Here is a 19,175-nt window from a genome sequence, read left to right on the forward strand (position 1 = left end):
AAAAGGGTACGGTCTTTTTTTTTTTTTTTTTTAGTTTTAGTCATTTCAAACGGGCCGGATCCGGCCCGCGGGCCGTAGTTTGCCCACGGCTGACCTAACCTCTGATCATGTAGACGAGTACCAAGGACATGATAAAAGTTCACTAACTGACACACATTTCATTATGATTGAGTCCTCATCTGCCTTCTCTAGGACCATATCATAAAAAGAAAACTATCACAAGAGATGAATTCATGTCTTCAACTTCATTTTCTTCTTTTCAAACAAAAAATCACAAACAGGTAAATAGAATGAAGGCCTTGTACACACATGCTTGTAGGTTTGGCTAATGAGACTTTCTGGTTGTGTACAGCCTCTACATCAAGCATGTCAAACTTGCGGGCCACACAACAAATATTTTTGTGGCCCAGCCAATATAACGGTATGTAAAAAACGTTTTAATAAAAATTTTGTAACTTAATTTTTACAATATCCTGTTACACGTAATCTATCTAATCTAATAAAAGAGAAACATGCAAATTGACCGCACCTCTGCTACACACCAAGCCATGCCAACCAGCCAATCAGAGCAACTATATGCAAATTAGCCCAACCAAGATAGCGGGGGGCAGCCATGGAGCTGGAGCAAGCAGGAGGCTTGGTTGCCCCAGCAATGGAGGAAGCCAAGCTTCCCACCTGCCCTGGCAGGCTGTGGCCTCCGCTCAAGGCAACAAAGTTTCAATTATAGAAGATAAATAAATCCCAGATACCTGCTTCCAGCCAGCCTCCACTGGGAGCTTGGGTGGCTGGGGGCCATGGCCAGCCTGCAAACAGCCGTCAGCCCCTCACCAGGCTGGCCACACCCTCATGGGGTGAGGGTCCCCGCTGGAGGGCTTGGCCAGCCTGAAAACGGCCATCAGCCCCTCACCCAGGCTGGCCAGCCACCCCAGCAAGGACCCCCATCCTGAAGGGGCTGTGGCCAGCCTGCAAACAGCCATCAGCCACTCACCCAGGCTAGCCAGGCACTCCAGCAGGACCCCCCTCCATGAAGGGGGTGTGGTAAGCCTGAAAACGGCCCTCACCCCCTCACCCTCTCACCCAGGCTGGCCAGGCACCCCAGCAGGACCCCCACCCTGATCCGGGACACCCTTCAGGGCAAACCAGCTGGCTCCCACCCATGCACTAGGCCTCTATCCTATATAACAAAAGGGTACTATGCAAATTGACCCTAACAGCAGAACGACTGGGAATGACTGGTCACTATGACACACACTGACCACCAGGGGGCAGACGCTCCATGCAGGAGCTGCCCCATGGTGGTCAATGCGCTCCCATAGGGGGAGCTCTGCTCAGCCACAAGCCAGGCTGATGGCTGCCAGTACAGCGGTGGTGGTGGGAGCCTCTCCCGCCTGCTCAGCAGCGCTAAGGATGTCCGACTGCAGCTTAGGCCTGCTCCCTGCTGGCAAGTGGACATCCCCCGAGGGCTCCCGGGCTGCCTTCCCGGGATGTCTGCCAGTTTAGGCCCAATCCCCCAGGGAGCGGGCCTCACCCAGCAGGTGGTCATCCCCCAAGGGGTCTCAGACTGCAAGAGGGCACAGGCCGGGCTGAGGGATCCCATCCCCCCCGAGTGCACAAATTTTTGTGCACCGGGCCTCTAGTATATATAAAACCCTAATATGCAAATAGACCAAATGATGGAATAACTGAACCAGTTGCTACGACATGCCCTGACCACCAGGGGTGTGCACAGAACATGGCGGGTGTCGGCAGCAGACACCAGAGTGCAGAACATGGCGGGCATCAGCTGCAGCAGGATGGTGGACCAGGTGTGTGGGGGCACCAAACCAAAGCGGGGGGCCGGTCGCTGTCATCAGGGCAAGTCTCTGGTGGTTACTGAAAATTCTTTGCTCCCACATGCTGCAGTCCCGTCCGGTGCTCACACCAGCTGCCAGAGCTACCGCTTGCACCCACTGCCGGCACTGGCCCCGCTCGCACCCATAGCCGGTGCCTGGCACTGGTCCCTATAGCTCGGTGCTGTCAGCAGGTGTGAGGGGCGGGGCTGCTGGCCCTGATCACCCCTGAGGGCTTCTCCATCTCCCCCTGCTCCTGAGGGGCGATTGGGGCAGCAGCCTGATGGCACCAGCCCCAATCGCTCTGCGCAGTCAGCGGGTGCAAGCGGGGCTGGTGCCGTCAGCGTGTGGGAGCGGCAGCGGCAGGAGCGGGGCTGCTGGCATGTAAGGGAACAGGGCCGCGGCAGGAGGGGCCAGGTGGGGGCACAGAGGATGGGCCAAGACCCACCCCTGGGTCCACCGCAGCCTCACGACCCCACAGTTCCTTTCAAGGTGTACAAATTTGTGCACTGGGCCCCTAGTTATTAATAACAAACTACAATGTTCACTAATGACTGATTACTATAATCATGTTGCATTCATTTCCCTTACACACCTTACATGCAGGCACACCATTTCTCTCCCCTAATACTCGCAGTGAATATTTTAGCAGCCGATTGCCACATCATTAGTCTCCGATTGACTTGTTTGGTGTGTGCAACAGAAAGTATTTCATTTTCGGAGAACAAGAAAAATAGGCTTATTTGCTTTATGCTTATTAATTTGTGCAGTTATTCAGTGTCTGGTAAGTTAATGTTCAAGAAAAAAATATTAATTTTTATTAAAATGTTCTATTATTTTATGTTAACGATTACTCATTATTTCAGCCCTTTGTATTCAGCATGTCTCTATCAAAATAAACTAATGTTTCTAGGAAAATTGAAGCTTTTGTTTTTTTGTGGCTCAGATAAACTTAAGCCTTGTTTATTTGGCTCATGTTAGCCTGAGTTTGACATGCTTGCTCTACATGCTGGAATAATGCATCCCAACCCTAAACCAAGCTCCAATATACAAATTTAATAAATGGCACTCATCCTTCTAATCTCTTCCTATATGTGATTGATCAACATCTCTTGTGGAAATTACTGTTCTGGAAAGCTGGGACAGGAAGGCAGAAAACCTAAATTACCTGAACAGCTTGAACTCCTGGAGTTATCTCCAATCTACTGAAAATAATCAGCTATCTAGGGCTCCACCTACAGGCACCAAGAAGGAAAGACTACATTAAAGGTAGATGTTATTTATGCATAGTACAGAAAATTTTGTCCCCTTCTTCTTCTTTTGAAAAAGTTTCCCAAATGAAAATAAATATAAGAATTGCTTCTCTTTCAGCCCTAGCTGGTTTGACTCACTGGATAGAGTGTCGGCCTGCAGACTGAAGAGTCCTGGGTTCGATTCCGATCAAGGGCATGTACCTCGGTTGCAGGCTCCCGGCCCTGGTCAGGGCATGCAGGAGGCAAACAATCGATGTGTCTCACTCACATCAATGTTTCTCTCTACAACTGATGTGTCTCTCTCACATCAGTGTTTCTCTCTGTCTCTCCCTCTCCCTTCCACTCTCCCTATAAATCAATGGAAAAAATATCCTCGGGTGTGGATTTAAAAATAAAACTACTTCTCTTTCTGAGGAATGGAAGTTCAAGACCTAGAGATCCAAAATTCTTTACAACAGGACACTCGGGAACTCAAGGGTTGGGGTGGAGAGCGGCTTCTGAACATGTTATATGAGAAACAGCTGAAGAAAATAGGGGTGCTGACATATGAGGGGACTGAAGGGTGGGAAGCTCCATGGTATCTGACAGGCTAATGGGAGTGAAATTGCCCCAGTAAAGGGTGGAGTTATTGGAGAACAGATTTTATGTCATAAAGAAGAAGGAAATTTTAATAATGAGCACTGTCCATACATAATGAGGATCAGGGTGAAGGATCATCCTGGAGGATTTTAAGCAGGGGCTAGAACAGTGATGGCGAACCTTTTGAGCTCAGCGTGTCAGCATTTTGAAAAACCCTAACTTAACTCTGGTGCCGTGTCACATACAGAAATTTTTTGATATTTGCAACCATAGTAAAACAAAGATTTATATTTTTGATATTTATTTTATTTATTTAAATGCCATTTAACAAAGAAAAATCAACCAAAAAAATAAGTTCGCGTGTCACCTCTGACATGCGTGTCATAGGTTCGCCATCACTGGGCCAGAAGGTCACTAGGAATATTAGAGACTGATGAGCTGGTTGAGAATTAAGCTGTAATATATTTAGGACTTAGTTCTAAAAGTTTGAGAATGTATATTAAAACCTCTAACAACTGAACAGTCCTCTTGCTAGAAGGCTAATTGGTATCATCCTCAGACTTATTTTTTCCATATTAAGTACCCACATTTTGTGCTTCAAGCCCTTATTCAGTCTGAAAATAATTTTAAGAGAAAAACATCGAAGTCAAAATTTAGGGTGGATTATACCAATGTCAACATTCAAGTTTTAACATTATACTATAGTTATGTAAGATGTTATCACAACTAGAAGCTAGGTGAAGGGTACTCGGAACATCTGCACTATTTTTGCAACTTCCTGTAAATCTATTATAACTCAAAATAAAAAGCTTTTAAAAATAAAATTAAAGGGACCCTTTCCCCCTCCTTACATGGGAGTCCATTCTGTGGTACTCTTTCCCTCTCCCCATGTGGGAGTCTGTACTTGTTCTTCAATAAATCTCCACCTTGGCTATAAAAAATAAAATAAAATAAAATAAAATAAAATTAAGATACTTCCCCAAGAGGTTCTAAGTCACCTCATAGACAACCTAGTTTGATTCACAAGTAGTGTCATCAGCCACAAATGACTCTGTGCAAGAATGTGCAAGCAGCAGGGCTCATTTCAAAACCATGATCAATTAGCCATTAAGATTTACAATTGTGATTAGGAAAGCCTATGTCATGTTTACAGGTATCTAATTTGGTTACACTGATTATAAATCTTATCTGAGATCACATCAATAAAATCACCTATAGGCAATATATTGTTACAACTGCTTCCTACATGGTACTACACAGGAACGAGGTACATACAGACTTAATTATTATATATTTATCTAACAGAATACAATAATGTCCTTATGTCTTTTTCCTCCACTAACTATGATTTGCAACAAGAACTGGATCATATTCATCTCATTTTATCACCAGAATCTAACCCAATAGACAGTCATAGAATAAATAAGAAATAAACCAGTAATTAAGTTATTTTCTTAGGCTTCTGGGGGTGACGTTTTTTTTCTTCTTTTTTTATTTTTATTGATTTCAGAGAGGAATGAAGTGGGAGAGAGAGATAGAAACATCAATGATGAGAGAGAATCATTGACTGGCTGCCTCTTGCATGCCCCACACTGGGGATCAGGCCCGTAACCCAGGCATGTGCCCCAACCAGGAATCGAACCGTGACCTCCTGATTCATAGGTCAATGCTCAATCATTGAGCCACACTGGCCAGGTTGACTTTTTTTCTTAGACAAAGAAATCTAAGTCTCTATTTTGGAATCAGGATTAAATATATATTCACTTGCGCACACGTGTGCTTGTCTGAAGCACAGGGGTTTAATCTCTAAGATCTTTATAACCACTTGTGTTTTATTTGTTAGTTTCCCAGGATATAGTAACTCAGCTTGATTAGAATAAAACAGAGAGGTCAGGCTTTTCCAAACAGGAAAACCAATATGAACTGTTGAACAGGTCCACTCAGCTTGCAAGTCCCTGCTAAAATGATCTCTGCCCAATTTCATCAAGTGCCAAGAACAACCAGCTTCTTTCAGAAATCACTGAGACAGCATCATTTTGCATTCTTTGATATTAACCAGTCAAGAAGCATACAGCAATTTCTTTACATTTTTTCTCTCTATTTATTAAAAGACATGTTTTTTAAATAAATATTAGGAACAACTCAAATCAAAGCAGTGAGACCACAAAGTGCTCCTTCTTTCTGAAAAGAAGTCACATCATTAGCCTGTACGAAAAATCGGCTAGTCACAACCAAAGCCAAGTAGGCTGTCTTAACGATGTGATGGCAGCTACTTACGATCCCAGAGACACCAAGGACTCCACAGGGTCAGTCATCTGAACAGGCTCAGAAGCCGGCTTGATCCTTAGGACCTCTGCAAAGCCATCACCAAACCAGCAAGTGACGTGTGCTGTGTCTACAGTAAAGTAGAAAAGGCGGTCCTGGCAGAGCTTCCGTCGATATGCAGACCGGGGGTCGGCTGACAACACAGCCTCGATGGCGCGCCTTGCTTCCTCTGCTGACTGAAAATACTTAAATGAAGCCCGACCGACATCTGCAATAAGAACAACACAGCTTAATGCTCAAAATCACGCAGGTCGAATTTATTACAGTAAACTTCAGTGAGGAGCTTTATTAGTTCCTTGAGTATCACTTGAAATGAAGGCTGTTTGGAAATCTATTCAGTCATTACAGAGAATGTCACCTTCAAGTAGTACTTAGAGTAATATCTTTTCCTTCAGGAAGCCTTCAAGTGTCATTAAACTTATGGGTCCCCAAATTTCCACTTGCTAAACAAAAAATATCATGGTGATATTTTTCCTTAGTCCCTTAATAGGAGAGCTGAGTTTTCATTTTCTGGCAACCTAAATGTCACTTTTCTAAGATCAATGTAGACTTTAATTCAATTCCTTGTCATTTTCTTCTCAGAATAAATGGAGGCATGATCAGGGAAATACGTGACAGGCACAGCATTCTCAGAAAGCCACAAGAAAGAGGACTAAACCCACACAGGCCCAGAGCACTAGCTGTGAGCAAGGGAAGTTGCCTCTGAGAGCAGGTGTCACACAGCCCACAGTTAGTGACGCCACATTCTCTAAGGAACAGAACATGAGAGAGTCCTTGTGAAAACTGTGGAACAGATACACTGAGAAAGTTCAAAGCCATCACTAAAGAACAGGCCAACCCATTCCACCCAGGTGTGTATGTCAGGCAAACAGATGTTTACCCTGCCAAATAGTAACACTTCCTGCATTGATAGCATTGTAAAATCTATATATAAAAGGCTAATATGCTAAGTGTCCATCCTCCGTCCAGGTAATGATGTCACGTAGCAATGCCCAGCTTCCTCTCCTTAGTGATGACTAGCCTCCCTGCAGTTTCTGCAGCCCAGGAACACGATTTGCTTTATAGCCAGTGGAAACACTTTACGCCGTAACCAAATGTCTGTGAAGCGTTTTCCTGTGCCTCATCTCATTTGATCCTCACAGAAATCCTGGAGTAGGTAGATAGGAGATTCGGTGGAATCCCATTTTCTTTTCATTAGCTGGAAAATGGAGATTTAGAAAGCTTAGAAACTTGAACCGACTGAAAAGAAGAAATGGTGGACCTTAAAAATGACTTCAGGTTTTCTCATTGTGCAGAATATAGTCAAACACTGCTGCAGTTAAATATTTTACCCTTTGTTCTCCCTGCGTGATCTACAATAATCTGCTATGTGTTGATATTTACTGCTGTGTTGCTGACAATTACCTGAAAGAGAAGTTGGGGTGCTTCACAGGCTGGAAAAAGTTTAGCTACATCTGGAAGCAGGTCTAATTAAGCAAGTTTGTTCTATATCTATAAAAGGCTAAGTTGACTCGCGCATGCATAATACATGTAAAGCTCTCGCTGGTGCCAATCGCACACATGTGTTTCTACCTGTCATTGTAGATCATGAATTTGGTTGACATTTCTATTATAGAGAAAGGATAAATAGCAATAATAAAATACTTCTTCTAATTAATTTCCTTTCAATGTGCATGAATTCATGCACCAGGCCACTAGTAGTTAAATAAAAAATTAACAATGACCTAATTTTTAATAGCTGTAACATAATATATATGTCCAAATGAAGGCAAGACCCTTCCTGAAAGGCATGTGATTTAAACAATGTTGTCCCTACTCAAAATATCATCTAGAGCAGCGGTCGCCAACCTTTCAGACCTCACAGACCCTCAGTGGTCCGCGGCCCACCGGCTGGCAACTGCTGATGTAGAGTGGCTGTGGGTTCCTATCCTTCTGAAAGGAAATTTAATTTTTAGAAAACAGCCAAAATTCACTCTAGACTATCTCCAATAAATACGTTTGTAGGTAAAGCCATGAAGTTCAATTTTTGATCAAAAACAAGGACCAATAACACAGTGCTAAGATTCCCTTGTTGCACGGCTCATAAAATGACTCTAAAACCACTCAAAACAGCAGAGTTCCAAAAACATCCACACACAACAAAGAAAAGAAAAAATAAAAATAAATAACGAAACAACAGAAAACACATCACAGACTTCAGTAACAGTGTGTCTGGTAGAAAAAGCTCCAGGCCTTTGCCTGGCTGTTCATTTGGCATAGGTGCCTTCCCTCAGTTCCCTTTCTACCTGTCCTTCTGGGCTAAGCTCAAATGCCTTTTTCTCTAGGAAGCCTTCCCAGATTGTCTCCTTGCTGCACAAGTCAGAATCCTTCTCTCCTTCATGTTCCCACAGCACTCTATCAGTGCCAACCTCTCTCCCTCCATTCAGTATCTTTCATCTTTTCTAGACTCTGACCTTTCTGAGCTCATTTCTTATTTCTATACAGGCTCTAAAGTCTGCTATCTGTTATAAATCAATCCCTGTTTATAGTTATATTTTGTAATTTCTTTTTAACTATTTTTAATTAAGAAAGTACAACACTGTAGTTTGAAAAAGAGAAAACTTTCCAAAGTAAGAAGCATTCAACAATAACCACAAGACAAAGGGCAAGTGTAAATATAAAGTATCTTCTAGGGAGCACTCCTTTGTTCTACCACAAAAATCCTTTTAAAACTGAACTTCCTCCTCCCCATCAACTGTATTGAGTGACAAAACAACTTTCATAAACAAAACTTCCTAACAAGGAGATCAATTTAAAAAGCAAATGCTTTGTTTAAACATAAAGCCTTAGGAGGAATGAGAAGCACAACCCTCCAGGGCAGATGAAATCTGACATCTCCTTCATAACTGGCTACTTTCTATTGGAGCCACTGCACCCACCTCTTCACAGCCTGTCCTTCATTCTAGATGGCTGCTTTGGATCTGCTATGGGCTGGAGAAACCAGATAATGTTTTTAAAGAACCACATGTTAAAGAAAACAGGCTCCAAGTAAAAGTCTGGCCTCTTCTGCAATAAAGTGCATGTCTCTAGTGCTAGGACTTTATGTGGACAGTTTCTGTGCTAAGAGATCTTACCCTCAGAAATAGCAAATTTGGCTAAACCTCCTAGTAAAAGCTCCTCTCTCATTCAGAAATAAGAAATGGAAAGTACCTGGTCCACCTTCTGAACTGAGGTGCTCAAGGTCCATCTCTGCGTGAGGAGTAAACCGGACGTGCAAGGTGGCCACGGGGGCCTCTCGCACCCAGGCGGGAACCACACTGTGGTGGGCTGCGTCAGCCATCCGGGGAGGGCAGTGAGGAGGCACGGGCTGCACCTCCCCACTGCCTCCTTGTGGGACCACTGCTTCTTTCCTTCTCCGTGGCCGCTTATCTGTACTCTCCTCTGAAAAGCTCTTCTCCAGGCGACATGGGCCCATCTGCTTCTCCGCCACACTCAGTGTCTGACCACTTCTGGATTCTAAACCCAAGTCTGCTGTCTCCCTGTGCTTAGGCGAGCGTTGCTGGATTTTGGCTGTGTCTTTGTGTTGCGTGTCATTTTCTCCTGAAGCTCTGTGTTTGGGACATGTAGGCTTCTCCTTAGTGCGACCGCAGGGCTGTGGTTCCTCGCACTCAGAGAGCTGTTGCTGAACACGGCTGTCAGTCTTGGCATCAGACCGGGACACAATTTTTGGTTTATTTTGGTTATTCTGTAAATTACACTCCCCTAAAGGCTCAATCAAATTTTGTGGTGAGTCATAATCAGCAATGTAGGGCTTTATGTCCAGTACAGGTGTGCCATGAATCATGTCAATTCCAGAAAGGTATATAGCTCCACCTATAATGTGAAAAATACATCTTAGAAATAACAATGAAGAATAGTGTAAACAATTGAAGAACCGACATCGTCTACCTATGCTTCCCTAAGCTTGCTCACAATTCTCTTATGTACCAGGCTCTCTTACACCTGGTGCTGACATACACTGGAAACCCATCCTCGTCTTTACCTGTCAAACGCCCACTTGCTCTCCAAGGCTCTCACATAACACCTCTTCTACAAAAGCCCTCCTGGCTCTCCCAGACATAAGCACTCTTTCGTGTTCTAGAGGAACTGTATACAAACTTCTCCTAGAGCCTTCTTCATGTGGTCCGGCAATAACCGGCTTAGAGTCTCTCTCCCTAGACCAGCCGTGGGCAAACTACGGCCCGCGGGCCGGATACAGCCCGTTTGAAATGAATAAAACTAAAAAAAAAAAAAGACCGTACCCTTTTATGTAATGATGTTTACTTTGAATTTATATTAGTCCACACAAACACTCCATCCATGCTTTTGTTCCGGCCCTCCGGTCCAGTTTAAGAACCCACTGTGGCCCTCGAGTCAAAAAGTTTGCCCACCCCTGCCCTAGACAGTGAGCAGTTGAGCCCTTCAGCACTGGGTGGGGCTGACTCATCTTTGCATCACTGGGGCTTCTAACTCTCGTCAGGCACATTGGTGTCCTCAATGTATCTCTGTGGGACCAATGAGGGTTTCCATTGTGGCAAACAGACTCTAAGGTGGTCCCCATGAAGCCCACCTCCTGGTGTTCACAGCCGTGTACAATCCCATCCTCTTGAGTGTGACTTGATATCACTCCAGTAACTATATTATGTTAAGATGCCTGTGCTTGCTGGCAGACTCCCTCAAGAGACTCTCCATGTGGACTTGATGAAGTAAGCAGCCACGCAGGGATAGCCCAGGTGGCAAGAAACTGCAGGCGGGGTGTCTAGGAGTGGAGGGCAGCCACCAACCAACAACCAGCAAGAAGCTGGGGCCCTCAGTCCCACAACTATAAGGAAGTGAATTCTGCCAACAACCTGAGTGAGCTTGGAAGTAAATTCTTCCACAGTCAAGCCTCCAGATAAGAACTCATCCCAGCTGACACCTTAATTGCAGCCTGGTAAGACCCTAAGCTGAGGACCCAGCTCCTGACCCACAAAAACATAATGTTTTAAACACATAATAAATGTGTGTTATTTAAACTGATAAGTGCATAACATGTTATGCAGCAATTGAAATTTAATACTCCATCAAACAATTAAGCAGAACACAAGTCACCATTACCAAATATTAAGAACAGGTCTCTTGTTTTCTCACTTACATAACTGCTCTCCAGATCCTACTATTCGTGCACTGTCTAAGTCTACCAACTGGATCCTTGGGAAATTGGCCAGAAAAACTACGTATGATCACATTGGATTCTGTCTCCATTTAAGAAAAACATGACTAAAAAGGACTTTGATTTCTAAAATTATGCTTACTGTGAGTGAGCCTGGAACTTTGGAAAGATGCCTTTTGTACTTTCTAAGTGATTATGTCCAACAATGTCTACTGAAGAAAGAAAGGCACTGTAGCACAGGGAAGAGCACATGGGATTTGGAGTCAGAATACCCCCTGGCTAGAGGCTATTATTAAAATTATCTAATATCAAAGAACAGCAGTGGCCTCATCCATAAAATGGAGACTGTTACCCTATCAAACCCACAGAGCCACTGTGAGATAACGCACATGAACGCTCTTTATAAACCGTACATACCACACAAACACTAGTAGTCACTATAATGCATATTTAGTAACTATAGTGTTATTGTGCTTGCCTTTCACCTTTCTGATTTGATCTCCCCCGTTAGGGTGTTAAGTTCTTCTGTAGGGCAGGGATTTTTATCTGATCTGTTTATCACTATATCCCCAGCACCTGGAACAATGCCTGGCACATATTCAGTGCTCAGAAAATATGTGTGGGTGTACAAATGATCATAAAATGTTCTAGTACTGCTTACCCAAGTTGGTTAGTCATCACAAATTAATAAAACTCAAGTTGGATCAGCTACAGAATTTTTCCAGAAAACCTATCCAAGGCCTGGTTGAATACAATCCAGCAGAGGAGTTCAAGTTCTGAGAAAGAACAAGCAAAATAACTGCTCTCATCTTTTTAGCACCCAAAAGTCTGAAAAGTATTCTTAGAGCTTTTGTCTTATAAGATCCTCAAAAAAATCATGCAGCGTTCCAGAGAGGGCAGATCCTTCTTCTTTGCCCATTGAACAAATAAGCAAGCTGAGGCCTGGAGCGGTCTTCTGACTTCCAGTCCACCTGCTGCTTCATCTTCTGCCTCTCTAACAAATGTGCTGATTAGGCCAGAAGTTCAAGAAAGATACCTGCTTTCCAAATCGTCTGGCTCAGAAACTAGGTTATACATTAACAGGGAGTGAAAACTAATCTGGTATTCTACACAGGGACTTCTACAATCTGACAGATGTTTGACCCTACAGTGTGATTCATCCCAGGCCCTCTGCCACGAATCACAGCTGACAAACACAACTGCAGCACAATGCAAGTTCACTTCCTCCAGGCTGCAGGGAAGAAATGACACACCACCACTCTGTATGCTGACCACATATGCATGTATGACCAGTTACTGTGTGTTAAATTTTGAAAGCATCCAAATACATTTTGTATTTACTGCATTCCAAGTCAGAGAAAATTTGGTTCCTAATTTAATGATTACGAAATCTTAAAAGTTATTTTTAAATAATTTAAACTTGGATAAATGTAACAATATAAATAAGTTCTGAGCATCCTGACAGTTTATGTCAAAATGTTTCTTGACATCACCAGTATTTGTCTGAATAACAGCCAGTGTTGAATATTATGCAGATTTTATAAGACTTCTTTTTAAGAAGGAAAAAAAATGGTTAAAAGTAAAAACGACATGTGTACCTTCTACCTTTTCCAGCTTGGCCAGGGTCAGTCCTATTGCATTGGGACGATGTGGGCTCCTTGTGGAGAAAACTCCAGTCTTCACACCATTCAGCCTAGGAGGCTGAACTTTTGCCTTACAGCTCAAATGACCATTTTTGTGAAAAACAAACAAAATCCTATTGAAAAAAACAAACCACTGAGTAAGAAAAAAGCACAAGTTAATTTATCATAATGAGTTGACGGAGGAAAATCTTTAATCCTCACAAATTAAATCAGAAAGAATGCTTTTAATGGTATTAAAATGTAATCCGTGAGAAAAAAAATACCATTCCTGTTTCATGAAGGAAGAGTCTTATCTCTGTATCCTTTGTCCTTAATACAATGACTGGTACACAGTAAGAACTTAATAGATGTTTGTCAAGTGCCCCATAAACAATATTTATGAGGTGTTTGTTATATGCCAGGCAGTATGCTAGACATTTTTATATTCACATCATTTAATCTGCTTAACAATCCTATGAAGTACAATTTATTCCCCATTTTAAGGATGAGGAAATTGCTGTTCAGAAATGTTAAACAACTTGACTAGGCCTTCCTATACAAGATTAAAAGCAAGAATCTATGAAGAAAAGCAGTTAACAGATTTGAAATCATAAAGTTTATGTGCTACAAAATGTCATCCAAGGAGAAAATGTTTGCTGTGTGTATAATAGACAATGAATGGGTTAATACCTGTGGTATCTAAACTATTCCTACATATCACAAAGGACAACTCAATATAGGAAACGAAACAAAGACCATGAAAAAGTAATTGACAAAAGAAAGAGAAACAGCTAACAACCATATGAAAAGATGTTAAACTTTGTTAATAATAAAAAAAATTAAACTAAAAAAAAAATACTGTTTTTTCCTGTCAGGCAAAAATGTAAAAAATTGGTAACAAATAGTGTTATCAATCGTGTATGGAAAAGGTCATTTTCATTTACCCTTGACGTATACATTGGTTATGCTTTTTAGAGGGCAATTTGGCAGGAGCTCTCCAAAATGATAAGTATGTACACCTTCTAACCCAATACAGCCACTTCCCATATCCTATTCATAAAAATATACAAGTGCCCAAGAATGTGTCTAAGGGGGTTTGTTACAGCATGACTGTAATAGCAAAATAAGTCTCCATTAACAAGGGAACAGTCAAATCATGGTACATCTATATTTTGCAATAACAGGCAGCCATTAAAGCAAAAGAAAGTAAATCTATATGTACTGTCATGATGTACACACTAAGTGAAGAAAACATATTCCATTGTTTTTTTTAAAAAAACTCACTCTGTATGTATATATTTATGCTTCTATGAGTATCAAAAAAGAAAAAGAAAGAAAAGGTCTGGCAGGATATACACCGATCTGTTAACAGCGATAATCCCTGAGAGTGTTAGAAGGTGGGGATGAAAAAGAAGAAGAGGAGAATTAAGAAAAAAAAAATCTATATACTCCTGAGTCCATTTTTTTATATTAGTAATGTTAACTTAAATAATCCAATCAAGATCATACACAGTAGATCATCAGAACACCCATGTTCTTTCTAATCTATCCAAACTAACATGAAAAAGTTAACTATTTCAGAACAAAAACTTAATTTTAGGTCTACACCAGTAAAATTAGACCACTTCAGACTGCTGATGTTGGGGTGAGGAAGAATGGACAAAAAGAATTCCAAATGACACATATAACACAGGCTTTAATATAGGTAACACATTATTATTATTATTATTATTATTATTATTATTATTGTAAAAGGTGGAAATTTATTGAGAAACAAGCAGACTCCCACGTGGGGAGGGGGAAAGAGTCCCCAGGTAACACTTTATAAACTATCCAGATTTCTAAGGTCTCTTTTGTCTTCTAAGAAGAGTAGACTTAATTCTTCATGGGTGTAGGGCAGGGTCCAAAAACTTTCAGTAAAAAGTCAGAGATCAAATATTTTAGGGTTTGTAGGCCAACCAGTCTCTGCTGTAGCTATTCAACTCTGCTGCTGTAGCACATTAACAAATGCATGCGGCGGTTCCTACACACGTATTTACAAAAACAGAAGGTGGTGGGATGGATTTGGCCCATGGGCCACAGCTTGCTGACTGCTGGTGCAGAGGACAGAATGACTACCCATAGACAGAATGGAGAGGGTCTACAGATTTCAGCTCAACAGAAAGGTGTTGATCACAATGAGAGCCAACTGCAAAAGGACCATGCCTCCTCAGTGTATCCCAAGCTTCCCTCAGGGTGTCCAAGTTATGCAGACAATCACATGCACAAATACAGCAGAGGAATCTCATGCAATAGACAGGTTGGTCTGGATGACAGGCTCTAAGGCTGCCTCCATCAGTGGTTGCATATCAACTGGAATACATTTTACTCAGGGGCAAGCTCTGGCCCAACGCTATAAAACAACTTACCAAACATGAGAAAACTCTTCTAAACCCATCAAGGAATGTTCAGGATTATTAAAGATGCTCTTTCTAATTCTCAAACAAGCCCTTGAATGGCGACAAATGGATGGCTGCCTTGGAGTACCATTCTTGGCTGAGAAACAGGATTCCAAATAGCCAATTGGCTCAGTTAAAAGATTCCCTATAGAAAATAAATTAGGTAAGAAATCATTAGTCAAATGGTGTATGAAAACATGTTTTTTCTAAAGCATTGATTTCATAGTTTTAAACCTACCAGGTATTATACAACTACAGAACATGATTCTTACATGCAGAATAGGAATAAGCACAGGCATGCCATGGGAGTAGTAGTGGCATGAAAATCAGAGAAATGGGGTGAAGTGATTCCCTAAATAATACGGGAGGGTTAGGGCTAGTATCGAAGAGAAAAAGGATAAAAACAAGGTAGAGCTATTACATTAGCTGTGTGACCTTGGACAAAATCGCTTACGTCTCTAAATCTGTTTTCTCATCTATAAAACAAGGAAAATAACACCTATATCAGAATTATAAGATTATCAAAAAATGTAAAGTACCTAGTACAATAGAAGGTGCTCAGCAAGGAGTGGTTTTTACAGCCCTTGCTTAGGCTTTCCTTCCTTTTAACAATATTACAACTATATTAACTGTGTAGTAAGAAAAAGACCAGTAAGTTACTGATGTAGAGGTTTTGTGCACAGTGTTTATTTACAAGCCTTGTGCAGGCAGAAAAGTTCAAATGGTAGGTCCTTTCCACTTCTTGCCTGAACTATTAAATGACTCTTGTTATAATTTGTCTCCCCTCTGCCAGTCCCTCCCCTCCTCAACACACACTACTCCAATCCTCCAGACTCTGGGTTCCCTATGTTATGCTACTAACTTTAACTTTCCATGTTTCCCCTCTGTTAACAGATGGTGCATTTCTTAGCCTGGTGTTCAAGGTTCTCTATAATCTGAATCCAATCAATGGTTCCCCAAACTCCCTGTTCCATCAAATACCTCTGGATTTACAGCTTCCTAATCCAATCCCACGAACCTCTGAGCCACGCTCTTTCCTGCCCGTCAAAATACTAGACTTGTAATCTGGTAGAGTGCAACTTTAAAAGAAAAAGAGCACAACCTTTGACCAGATAACAGTACTTTTAAGAAATTTAAGTCAAACATTTAGAGCATACACAAAGATTTTAGTTTCAAGAACTTTCATTTAAAACAATGAAAACTGGCAATACCCTAAATGCCCTATAATAGGGAACTTGTTAAGTTAGAGGACATCTATAAAACAAAATAGTTAACCCCTTAAAATTAAAATGATTGACCATGGATTTTTATGAATCTTAAGTTTTTAGGGGTCATATATCAACTCATATTTCTAGGGTGTATGCAGTAAAACAAACATCAAGATATTCACCATGGTTTTCTCTGGTGGTGGGTAATTTCCTTCCACTTGCATCCTCTAGTTTCTAAAGTTACTATAGTTTGCTCTACATGCAGAGGTGAAAAAAAAAGAAGCAAACTCATTTCATCTTTCCGGGCCCAGTTTAAAACTATTTCCTCCCTCTGGCCTTTCCAGGCTTTCCTCATTGCCTTCAGGAAGCTCCTCACTGGCGGCACTAATCCCTAACCCACACACCACCAGCGGCACACATCCTCTCTCTCCTACATGAACAAAAGCTCCCTACGAGAGCCGTTACTCGGGACGAGGCCAGTTCAACCACCTCCGCAAGACCCGGCGACCTCAGCTACCGAGGAACATGATCACGTCATCCAGCCCGCCTAGACGGGTCACGTGGTCGACGAAGCACGTGAGCCGTGCCTTCGCAGTAAATGTGACGCACGTCAGCTCAGGGTCTTGCATTTCTCGTCCCTCTCTGCAGTGAAGTGGGCGGCCCACACCTAGGCCTCTTCCGAGGGCGAAATCGCCAGCCTCTCAGAAGTTACCTGTCTCCAGAGCCGGCTTCACGCACCCGCACGGGGTCGCTGTGGGGCGACGCCCTGGTTCCTCCAAGCCGCGCATGGCTACTGGTGACAGAGGCGCCCACTCCTCGCGTTCTAGCCTTCCGGTTCCGGTCTGCATGCCTGGCGCCTGCGCAGCAGTCGCACCCGCAAGGTGGTGTCAGTATCCGGCGCAGGCGCTGCGGATGGGGCGCGCGCAATGTCCTCGGGCAGCCCAAAGGTTACCTTTACTGTGCAGGTGTTTGTCATCCTCTGTTCCTCTCCCGTTACGGGGTTCCTCTCGGAACCGAACCCGTGTCTTAGTTGTCTCGCGCGGACCCACTGCAGTTGCTAGCCCTTTCAGAGCAGTCAGCGACTCCGAGTCCCCGCCTTCCCAAGGGGTGGGGGGAGGGCACAATCAAGAAGATTTAAAAGATGTCTGTCTCCAAATAAGCAACCTACATATCAAGCGCATAACGCTAATATTTAAAGAAAAATAATGTGGGGGCTGGGGGAGAATGTGTATATGCAATGACCAAATAGCAAAATGATCGGATGTTAGGAAATGTTTAAAATTCTCCTTGGGTGGTGGGAATACCCATACTTTCATACTTGTATGTATGCTCCCCTCCCATTTTTCCATAATAAGAATGATTTACCAGAAAGGAACCCAGGTAAACCTTCAAATAAAATGGATGGGAAACCCCATACCGATTAGGGGTTAAGAAGTTGGGACTATTTTTGTGCTCCCTCAAGGAAACTGAAGTGAGAATGAAATTGAGAGTCAACAGGCCATTTGCATTGAAGGGATTACGGTAGTCGTTTCTGGGCAGCTCTGAGAAGCTGAGGGACAACGAGGACCCTTTTTTAAAATCCCATTTGATGAGCAGTTATCCCTGTAGGGTAGCCTATCCTTTTACCCATTTGTAACATCATCTGTTACCTATTTTAAGTTTCTCTGTATGCATTTTTCTGTTTCTGGGCATTTTATCCTGTTGGTTCACGTGGCGTGGTGGTTGTTGGATGGAGACATATTGCCTACAATATAAATTATTCAAAAGCATACAAGTCCACAGACTTAAAAGCTTAACAACCATTTTTTTAAAAAAGCTGTTTCTAAACCTGTTCATTTGTTATGAACTAATGGGTCACTAGTAGAAAAGAATCAGCAGAAAGAGCCAAGGATTTAAAGAGAACGTGGTTTAAAAAGAAAGGCAATTGACAATTTGGAAAAGAATGCAATTATTCTGTTTCCACTCGGAAACAGCTCTGTGTAGCTGAAGAAACAAGTTTGAGGATGGCTGAGCTATATATACATTGTAAAACTGGCGTGGTAATAGCTGTGTTTGCCACTAGATGGTGGTGCTGTGGAAAGTGACAGTCTTCCTTAATATGTGGACAGTCTAGTGTAGAAAATGAGGTATTTATTTGCCTTCCCTGCCTTAGACATCATCTATAATGACATTCACACACAAAAATACATTCATTACCAAGTGTGACAAGTACTGAAATGCAGAGCAGACTTGGAAACACTAATGAAGTAGATTGCTACCTCTTCAAGGTAATGTAACATCTTAATTTCTTAAGTTTTGGTACATGGACCATGGTTAAAGATGATGTCAACTGGGTGAGAGGTATACAGGAATATCTGTACTATCTTTACTTTTATGTAATTCTAAAGTTGTTCCTCAAAAAGTCATTTAAAGCAAAATAAAAAATATACCTATGTCTGGATGTCATCCTAGGCAGGTGAATAGAAGCCCCAGGGAGGTGTCTGGGCATCGTAATTTCGAAATCTTCCCAAGTGGTTCTTATATACCAAGAGGGTTGAGAACCACTGTTCTACAGCATGAATGCTTAAGAGACTAGGATTGTCTTGTTCTTTACTGTTGCCTACGTCTGCATAGAAAGTTTAAGCAATTGTGCCCTTGCTGAACCAAACTGCCCGACCTCTTCCCACCCAGAATAGTTCCTGCTCCTGCCCCCAGGCTCTCGTCATTTTCAGTTAATCCTGACCATTATCACCAAATAAATACTCCTAAAAT

The 19,175-nt window shown here is 42.4% G+C and overlaps 1 protein-coding gene across 4 annotated transcripts; it reads right to left on the reverse strand.

Annotated features, from left to right (window-relative positions):
- Positions 1 to 4,557: 4,557 nt before the first annotated feature.
- On the reverse strand, positions 4,558 to 17,263 carry TRMO (tRNA methyltransferase O). Of its 4 annotated transcripts, none has more exons than XM_081102982.1 (5): positions 17,137 to 17,227; positions 15,187 to 15,361; positions 12,755 to 12,912; positions 9,176 to 9,838; positions 4,558 to 6,194 (listed from the first exon to the last, which is right to left on the reverse strand). In XM_081102982.1, exons 1-5 carry the CDS (start codon positions 17,210 to 17,212, stop codon positions 5,935 to 5,937), a joined length of 1,332 nt encoding a protein of 443 aa, XP_080959108.1. In that variant the 5' UTR covers positions 17,213 to 17,227; the 3' UTR covers positions 4,558 to 5,934. The 4 variants fall into 4 exon arrangements, with proteins under 4 accessions (XP_080959108.1, XP_080959109.1, XP_080959110.1 ...); XM_081102983.1 differs by lacking the exon at positions 17,137 to 17,227 and adding an exon at positions 16,607 to 16,973; XM_081102984.1 differs by lacking the exon at positions 12,755 to 12,912 and having other exon boundaries at positions 17,137 to 17,263.
- Between the last annotated feature and the right edge of the window lie 1,912 nt (positions 17,264 to 19,175).

This window comes from Myotis nattereri, assembly GCF_964212035.1.
Source record: "Myotis nattereri genome assembly, chromosome: 12".
NCBI lineage: Eukaryota > Metazoa > Chordata > Mammalia > Chiroptera > Vespertilionidae > Myotis > Myotis nattereri.